The sequence below is a fragment of the Carassius gibelio genome, chromosome B21, assembly GCF_023724105.1.
Source record: "Carassius gibelio isolate Cgi1373 ecotype wild population from Czech Republic chromosome B21, carGib1.2-hapl.c, whole genome shotgun sequence".
Taxonomy (NCBI): Eukaryota; Metazoa; Chordata; class Actinopteri; order Cypriniformes; family Cyprinidae; genus Carassius; species Carassius gibelio.
In genome coordinates, this window is record NC_068416.1 from 10,258,339 (window position 1) to 10,268,162 (window position 9,824).

Consider the following 9,824-nt stretch of genomic DNA (forward strand, 5'->3'; position numbering starts at 1 on the left):
CCCACACTGTGTACATCAGCATCAAGCTCACTCTCTCATTCGAGAACTTACCCAGCACTGCACCATTGCGCCACGCCACCTAAGGAGAAATTCGTTGCAAATCCACAGCCAGAATGTCTCTGTCAAACAAACTCACGTTGGACAAGGTGGATGTGAAAGGAAAGCGCGTGATCATGAGGTGAGTCTGAATTGTCACAATTATAATACTCACTAGCGATATATCTACATACCCGTACTCTTAATTTATGATGTCTGGATTAATGTAGGCATATCAAAATTCAGCTTTAATTTTTTGGAATCACTCAAGGTTATGCGAAAGAACGCCGAGAGAGTTCAATCATTGATAACCGGAAGTGTAAGTGTCATGCGTCACATTTTACGTGCAGGATGGCAGCTGCACCAAAGGCACGTGCAAGTCCTCTAATATCTGTATATAATATACAGATATTATAACCGTTGTATTAAAATAAAAGCAGATGTTTAAACGTCTCACAATCATGTCCTGTAGACGCTGTAAAATGTCTCGATGAAATGACACCACACAGCTACAAATGCCAAATGGTCAGGGAGCCTCTAGTCACTTTATTTTTATATTATACCGACAACCAGCACGTTTTTACATCACGTAATGTTTTAGGTGTGCTGGCGCGTTCATTAAGTGGCGTGTTCCTGCTTGTTATACAACTGTCACTCAACGCATGCCAGGTATTTCTTTTCATGCACATAAATGAAACTTGTTAATAATATATTCCGCTAAAAGACATCCACATCTTTTCAGCAACTATTAGAAGAATAATGGTATTCAGAACCGAAAAAAGGCCTGCCAGCAAATAGCTTTTGACTGGAAATCCACACTGGCTGACCATCATGTCTCGCCCACAGTCTGCTGCTTTATTTAACATTTTTCACCCTTACATAAACATTCAAATGATGTATCATTTTGAATAAGTAATTAGTAGCTTTCATGATGATGAGTCAGTAGATATTCCTGTAGTTGCGATGGCTCGTTCTTTTACAGTGACCACTGTCAGGCTCTAAACTGCTATAATATTGTCTAACTTTTATATTAATAATATTACAGTAGCCAGTGCAACAGCACCCTGAATGCATCTGAATGCTTTAGTGGGCTTTACAGTAATAATTCACTGTAGTCATGGAGATGTTGCAGCAGTGTGTGTACTCCTATAATATGTATATGATCATTATCAGATAGCTTATAGACTTAGTTGTTTATTATTGTCATTCTACAGTATTTTTATTTATAAAAAAATCTTTCATAGACTAAAATTTACGCTCAAGAGATAAATTGCTATTAAAAGTTTTGGATAAAAGTTGTCTCTTATTTTAAATGAATTTTCTTTATCTTTTTATTTTCCAAATAATGAATGAGCAATCTTGTCATTACATTAAATGATGCCATTTTATGTAGCAAATTCTGTTGTAGAACGATTTTCTTTTCTCTCTCTCCATTAGGGTTGACTTCAACGTCCCTATGAAGGACAAGACCATAACAAATAACCAGAGGTGAGATGGATATTGCTGACATATATAAAAAAAAAATTCTTGCCAGTAATGGTTCCTTCAAATTCTGTGTTGATGAATTGCAATGTTTTTATCATTCAAATGGACCCACAGCTTTATAAATCGCTCTATATTATCATTCATTCATTCATGTCTGCATATTCTTGCAAAATATTAAAGAACTGATAAAATTCCAGACATTTGAGCTTTACTTGTAATTACAATCTCAACAAAGAAAATTAACAGTTTATTTAATGTCTAAATTGTATTAAGTGCATTTAGTTTGAAATACCAATTTATGATTACAAATGTTTTTTTTAAATTATTATATATATTTGTATGTAGCACTGGCTTACTGTTGAAAAAGACATGTTGGCCATGTGATACAGAATTTGTAACTAATATCATATTTGCTCTCATCAGAATCAAGGCTGCAGTTCCATCAATTCAGTATTGTTTAGATAATGGGGCCAAGGCTGTAGTCCTGATGAGCCACTTGGGCCGGCCGGATGGAGTCCCCATGCCCAAGTACTCTCTGGAGCCTGTGGCTGCAGAACTCAAGAGCCTGCTGGGAAAGTAAGAGCGTTCAATATAGACTTTTAACCTACATGTATTACACCATCAGTTAGAAATAATATAAACCTTCAAGCTACATCTGTTTGACTGCAGTGGTGTTATATAGCTTTACTGCATAAACATTAGAAATGTATGGCAGAAAATCATTCCTGACAACTTAATAGCAATGCATACATAATTCAATTTAGTGCTTCGCCACCAACCTTGTGGTTTAATTTGCTTATGAAGAGATGTTCAGTTCCTGAAGGACTGTGTGGGTCCAGATGTGGAGAAAGCTTGTGCAGACCCAGCTGCAGGTTCTGTCATTCTGCTGGAGAACCTGCGGTTCCATGTGGCCGAGGAGGGCAAAGGCAAAGACGCATCGGGAAACAAGGTCAGTGCGCCGTACAACAGCGGCTCTGCAGAAAGTGCTTGGTCATCTTACAGAAATCTTCAAATCAAATTTTAAGACCTGGACAAATAAAATCACTGTAGTCCATACAGAACAGATTCCACGTACTCTAAATCATGTATCTTTTGTTTATCATATATCTATCATAGTAGCCCAAACAGAAGAGTTTACATTGAATTAAATGTCATATACCATGTAGAATACCACAAAAAAATACCACAGCTATCCAGAAAAAAGTAATTTATTCATAATGCAACTTTTAATTATAAACTAGTCAAAAATGCAATAGGACTCTTATTTTGAAATGTCTATGCTTAACTACTTCCATCTGCTAATTAAAAGATGAGGATGAAGGAGATGCATGACTCTACAACACATTAAAATATAAACACCATAAAGTAAACATTGCAAAGTAAACTCAAAACTGTGAGCCTGTAGAATGCATTACAGTGCTGTGTTTTAACTTCTACAATTTTAAGAAAGGAAAAAAAATAAATGTAAGATTAACAATGAATTACAATGTCTGTTTAACAATTTTTGTTGGACTGTTTTTAACTGAAATAGACAGACAATATTTAATTGATGTATTTTAAAAAAGTATCACCTGAATGCATTTGAAATTTTGTCTAGTATCAACCTTAAATGTCATGCCTTGCTTTTGACATGGCTTTAAAAATAAATATGAAGCTGATTAAACTGAATTTAAGACTTTATAAATTCCCATGATGGCAGTATGATCTATTAATTGGGATCTGTGGTTTTAAATGCTGTGCTCAAAAAAAAAAAAAAAAAAAATTAGGAACAGAGTATTTGTTATAAGGACTCTTGCAACTACAAATATTTAATATAAACTAATCCGTTAAGGAAGCCCTCTAAGATTAGGCTAATTTCACAAATCTCTTACTAAATCATTCTGTTTTGGCTCAAGAAGCCAATAATTTGCTTCTATCACTGAGCGATAGCTTGTCTACAAAGCACAAGCTACTGCTGTTAAAGGCATTCTGTGGTTTTGCGTGCATGCAGAGATACTGTATGCAGCTGACCTATTGACATTTGTAGGAAGGTCATATGTGATCATGTGGCTTTTCTGGTCCATGGATCCCTGTCTGGAATGCATACTGGAAAGGGTAGAAGAGAGAGAGAGATGAGTAGAGACCATAGAAAGAGACCGGGAAACTGCCATCTTCTTTTTTGGCAGGCGACTGCAGTGAACTTGTGCTTGGCATTTTCTAGGCACCTGTGTAACATTTCATTACAGTAGTTCAGAAGTCATGAACTTTAAGTGCATGTGGACGGCAGTAATGTGATCTTGGTCTTGTTCCAGGGGTCTTACTGTAACTGGGTTAAAATACTTTCCCCAGTTTACTATGCAAACACAACCATAAGTACGACATCTGTGGTTTACACATTATATACATGTTTCAAAATGTGCACCAAAGTCGCTAGAAGACAAACCTGAAAAAGTGTAACGTCTAATGGTAACAGAAAGGAGACCAGAGGCATTTTTTTTATATTTTCAATGGATTTCAATGAAAGAGAGGCATCACTAATCTGAATAAACAGCTTTTTAGAGTAAAAGGCTTATCATATAATGAATCGACAGCCTATCAGCTAATCTTAAACATGATTTATATTAAATAATACTTTTGGATTGTTTATGGATTTATATTTTTAGTTTACCATGAAAACAAATGCTGTGACTGAAGTGACTGACTTTTTGCGACAGGTGGGATTCAGCTTACAGCACTTCTCATTCATTCCTATGGTATCCATAAACATTAATTGTGTCGCACAACTCTGACAGAAATTCAGTGTCATCAGAACTGTAATGTGATTGGTTATTAAGGCACACATGATCCAAGTTAGTTGCACTTTCTCCAGTAGTAAGTAATACAGACTCATCTCCCAATAGTAAGACGATCTCTGAAGTGCCCATTGAATAGCAACGTTCGTTCAACCAATGGCGTTAGTTTAAGGCGGGATTATGCTCATTGAAAAAAGGCTTGTGCACATCAAGACAAATATACAGCAAGATAAATTAATTTATTTTGAGTGAAATGTTTTAATGAGTCTTTTCAGACTGACACAAACCATCACATACTATTGACTTTATTTATTTATTTATTTATTTTTACCAAGAGGGTTAATTTTGCATATTAATTCAAGCCCGTTTTTGTCACTGATTTAACTGACTTTTTTGTAGAATTGCAATGTTTCTTTTTTAATCTAAAAATGTAACCGTTGAGTTCTCACTTGATAACAGGCAGTTGCGAATTACAAAGTCAGGATTGGAAGATATCTCAATGGTGAGTTTATCTACTCTCACAATTCTGAGATAAGTCAGAATTGGAAAAAAAAGTTAGAATTGCCAGATATTATATCCCACAATTCTGACTTAATATCGCAATTCTGATTGCAAGACATATTTGTTGGTGTGAACAGACCTTAATGCCAAAAAGGGGGAGCATTACATACATTTTTGCAGAAATTACACAGTTCAGTTTTTATGCTATTTTTACTCTCCAAGTGGCGTATGCCCTATAAATGTTTTTTGATGGATTTTGTGTCCTTTTTTTTTTTTTTTTTTTTTTTTTTTTTAGACCAAAGCAAGTCAGGAGGAAATCGATTCTTTCCGTGCCTCCCTGTCCAAGCTGGGTGACGTCTACGTCAATGATGCCTTTGGAACTGCTCACAGAGCTCATAGGTGCTCCATTACATGAAACAGTGATAGAAATTATCAAGTTTTTTTTCTCCTTTTGGGTTTCATGTCTAATGTCTCACTCTAGCTCCATGGTTGGAGTCAATCTCCCTCAGAAGGCAGCTGGTTTTCTGATGAAGAAGGAGTTGGACTACTTTGCCATGGCCCTTGAGAAACCACAGAAGCCTTTCTTGGCAATTCTCGGAGGGTGAGTATTGGAGTACATTAATAGCTTATCATTTTAGTTCTGAATAATGTTATAAGGAGGATAAGTTTTAACCAGGTTTAGTCATAAAAAAACGCCAAAAGACTTTGTATGGTAAGTGTACTAATACAAACTCCATATTCATCCGGAAGGAGGCGGGAACCGGCGCACAATCAAATGAAACTTTAATATTCAAAATAAACAAAAAAACAGGGCACCAGCCCCTCGCGGATGACTGGTGCGCGCTAATAAAAACCAAAACCTAAAATATGGCCCAGGCCTGGACCTCTCTCATCCTTCACTATAGTCGGTCCAGTTTTATATCCTTCACTTTCCTACGTGGGACTCGATCCCGGCGGTGGGGCGCAGATGTAGCTCATCTCCAATCACTACACCTGGCCTCACTCCTCGTTCCCACGCCTCTCAGCCCCGCCCCACTCGCCACAGTAAGATCTTGTCCGAGATCAAAGGAAAGGTTTCAGCTCAGTATTCTGGTCAATGTACTGTTAATAAACTTCTAAACAACTAAATGATCACCTGATATAATGGCAGATAATATGAGATGCTTTATTACAATGCATCTGTCTTTTCTCACTTGAAAAAAACCTTCAGAACGCATCATTGACAGTCCAGGAATAGATGAGTTTATCCTCTTATGCAACAGTAGGATGTGTGACTATCCATTTTGCTCTTCTGTTCTTTAAGCCTCACCTCCTTTATGTGGCTGTAAAAAGAATTGTATTTAAGCATTTGTAGATTTCCTCCTTTTCATAGTTTCATGTCCTCTTGGTGTAATGCTGAAACCCTTGTGATGCAATGTTGGAAGTCACTTAAAACAAATTAGCAGTGATCACTACACAGTGTTCTTGTGGAAATAGAAGATTCAGTGCAAATGATTTGCTTGAAGTCATAGTTCAGGCCGTCGCACAACTTATACAATGTTTTTATTTTATTTTTTTCTCTGAAAGCTTCCACCTCTGCATATTCATTGGCCGTCAGTCATGTGCAGTTGTGACAGAAGTAGTCTTTGTCCCAGTAACAAAGATCAGTGAGGCAACTGACCCAATGATAAGCTGTACTCCAATGAACAACAATCTTTAAACTTTTGTCTAAAAAAAAACGTTCTAGGGCAGTTTCTCAAAGGCGGATGTTTCTCAGTTTCAACCCCAAAAGATTTGCATTTAAAAAATGAGCATTTCATTGAAAGGGCTTTGTTTAATTGATTGTTGCTTTGATCATACAGGGCCAAGGTCAAAGATAAGATTCAGCTGATCAACAACATGTTGGACAAGGTGAATGAGATGATCATTGGTGGAGGAATGGCCTTTACCTTCCTCAAGGTTCTCAACAACATGGAGGTAAGTGAGTTGAAGCTTCATTCAGACTGCAAACTAAAGTCCCCAACTTAAGTTTTTTTTTTTTTTTCGTTTTTTTTTTTAAATCATAATCATGGTATTATGTGAAAAGTCCCTAAAACAAATAAGGTTAAAATAAACATTATTTTGTTATAACAGTGCTTTTTTAATTAACAAAATATGTGACCATAATGTAATTGTAACGTGTCAGTGCAAGGAAGAGCCGAGGTAGGATCCAAGTGCAATCAGTGGAACATTTAAGAAAACAAAAGGTAATCGCGAAACTTAGAACCAAACACAGAGAGAACCAGGAAATAGAACAACACGACACAACTTTGCAAAGACAACGACTGACTAAAACACTGGACTGTTGTACAACAAGACAAGACACACATGGGAATACAATAAGGAGGACCAATGAAACAAAAGTACTACAAATGGCACTCTAGACAGAAAGTAATACATCTATACATAAGACAAGGGAACATTGGCAAGATCGTGATTATAATATTATAAAATATAATAACGTGAAATCTGTAACACCCTGTATTTTTATCCATAATCGTAGCCAAGTATATTGCATAAAGTGTTTAATGAAGTACCCCCATCAAGTTTAAAAAAGAAATTGTTCACTTGTTGTGTCCAGATTGGCACTTCCCTGTTTGACGAAGAGGGTGCCAAAATTGTGAAAGACCTCATGGCTAAGGCTGAGAAGAATGGCGTGAAGATCACACTTCCTGTTGACTTTGTCACTGCAGACAAGTTTGATGAGAAGGCAGCGACAGGGTCTGCATCGGTAGCCGATGGTATTCCAGCTGGCTGGATGGTGAGGTGGACAAATGTTAGATTGCTGTGAGCTATATCATCTTCTCCTCTTCCTCTGAAGTGAACTAGAAATGGTTCTCCTTCTGTCCAGGGTCTAGACTGTGGTTCGGAGAGCTCCAAGCTCTATGCAGAGGCTGTAGCCAGAGCCAAGCAGATTGTGTGGAATGGACCTGTTGGTGTGTTTGAGTGGGACAACTTCTCTTTTGGAACCAAGAACTTGATGGACAAAGTAGTGGAAGCGACCAAAAATGGCTGCATCACCATTATTGGTAAGGATTTAATTTCATTGTTTATGTTCTTGCCCAAAATGCCTGTAATGACACGCATCTAATAGACTGGTCTTACAGAAACAAGTAGTTCCTATCTGAAATTTAAAGGGATAGTTCACCCAAAAATGAAAATGTAATGTTTATCTGCTTACCCCCAGGACATCTAAGATCTTGGTGGCTTTGTTTCTTCAGTAGAACACAAACTGAGATGTTTGTTTTTTTTACTAAAACCGTTGCAGTCCATCAGTCTTATAATGTAAGTGGATGTGAATCAAGGCTAAAACATACAATAAAAAAGCAGTTGTGTGTATCAGAGGTAAAAATAAAAAAAGATGGATAAAAATACTGTTCAGTTTCTTGCACAGACCAATCATTTTGTGTCACGAGACGCAGGGTTTAATTTGGTTTTGTTTGTGTATGTTTTTTGACTCCCAAAGCCGTGATTCACATCCACATACATTATAAGACTGATGGACTGCAACGGTTTTAGTAAAAAATTTCAGTTTGTGTTTTACTAAAGCAAAGTCACCTACTTCTTGTATGCCCTGGGGATAACCAGATAAATATAAAATTTTCATTTTTGGGTGAACTATCCCTTTAAGAACAAATGATTACAAATTTATTTCCAAATGATTCCTTTCTAATTATTTTAGTAAATATTACATATAAATTTAATTGCAGAAATGATACATGTGATACTTAAATTTAAGCAGCGTGATGTGATATTGTCCTATATTGACTTTTTTCGGCCATTGGCCACCTGGCTCTCTTAAGATATCGTTATCGGCTGTTAGAAAAAGCCATCAGTTGACAACTATAATAACCTAAACTAACTGACTACTTTGTTTCTTTAAATTCAGGTGGGGGAGACACAGCAACCTGCTGTGCCAAGTGGGACACAGAAGACAAGGTCAGTCATGTGAGCACAGGAGGCGGAGCCAGTCTGGAGCTGCTGGAGGGGAAAGTGTTGCCTGGTGTTGAAGCCCTCAGCAACGTATAATTGCTCTGAGCCTCTCCTCCCAGAAGTTGTGTGCTCATCTCCCAAGAAGCTGTCATCCTTACTTACTCAGCATTTGTTCAGCGTTCTATCACCTGTTGGGATGCAAATGACAACTACTCCACTCTCAATGGACGGCTAACTGTGTATGCTGTGTTAGGCTCGCTGACCTTTTGACTCATGCACATTCAGATAATCCATTTGCTTTTTTTCTGTTAAAAAACTTAATGTTTCTCATTCAAGATGTTTTCACCCATCATGAGCGAAAGGTTGACATCAGCAGTAATGGCTGTTCATGTTATGATTGTTATATTTGAGAGATGGGTTATGTTTTATCTGCTTAAGTGTTGAATGTGTGCATAGTATAATCGTTGTGTGTTGTGATTCTAGAGTTTATATTTGATTTGTGGGCTTCTCACAGATGTTGAGTACCTGTAATACTGTAGACACTTTCCTCCCAATATTGCACTTGTCATCCCAGACCTGCAGCTTATGAGATAGATGTTCCGCACTGGAATTATGATGTGCTAATGTTAGACCCAAACAACCTGTCGTGGAGTAAGAATGAAAATACCAAAAACAGAAAAAATGAAAAATAAAAATGAAAACTGTTTTTTCTTTGCTTTGAGTCTTTTTTTTCTGCAGCCAATATGGTAGTATGGTATTATGAGAGATGGTACCGTAACCAGAAATGATCATGAGCATATTAATAAATAACCACTACATCACACAATTTGAACCATATTATTGCCCTATATATATATACAAACCCGATTCCAAAAAAGTTGGGACACTGTATAAATTGTGAGTAAAAAAGGAATGACATAATTTACAAATCTCAAACTTCTATTTTATTCACAATAGAATATAGATAACGTATCAAATGTTGAAATTGAGACAATTTGAAATGTCGTGCCAAATATTGGCTCATTTTAGATTTCATGAGCTACACATTTCAAAAAAGTTGGGACAGGTAGCAAATAAGAG

The 9,824-nt window shown here is 36.8% G+C and overlaps 1 protein-coding gene across 1 annotated transcript; it reads left to right on the plus strand.

The window, feature by feature from the left end:
- Positions 1 to 10: 10 nt before the first annotated feature.
- LOC127986115 (phosphoglycerate kinase 1-like) lies at positions 11 to 9,450 on the plus strand. Its single transcript, XM_052588332.1, has 10 exons — positions 11 to 178; positions 1,474 to 1,524; positions 1,945 to 2,097; positions 2,326 to 2,470; positions 5,089 to 5,192; positions 5,275 to 5,394; positions 6,635 to 6,749; positions 7,393 to 7,572; positions 7,663 to 7,840; positions 8,701 to 9,450. The coding sequence occupies exons 1-10, from the start codon at positions 114 to 116 to the stop codon at positions 8,838 to 8,840; spliced, it is 1,251 nt and encodes a 416-aa protein (XP_052444292.1). The 5' UTR covers positions 11 to 113; the 3' UTR covers positions 8,841 to 9,450.
- Positions 9,451 to 9,824: the final 374 nt, after the last annotated feature.

Coding starts and splice junctions, on each gene's coding strand:
- LOC127986115 (XM_052588332.1), top strand. CDS start 114: ATGTCTCTGTCAAACAAACTCACGTTGGACAAGGTGGATGTGAAAGGA. Junction 1,525..1,944: donor ACCATAACAAATAACCAGAG/GTGAGATGGATA, acceptor TGCTCTCATCAG/AATCAAGGCTGCAGTTCCAT. Junction 5,395..6,634: donor TTCTTGGCAATTCTCGGAGG/GTGAGTATTGGA, acceptor TTGATCATACAG/GGCCAAGGTCAAAGATAAGA.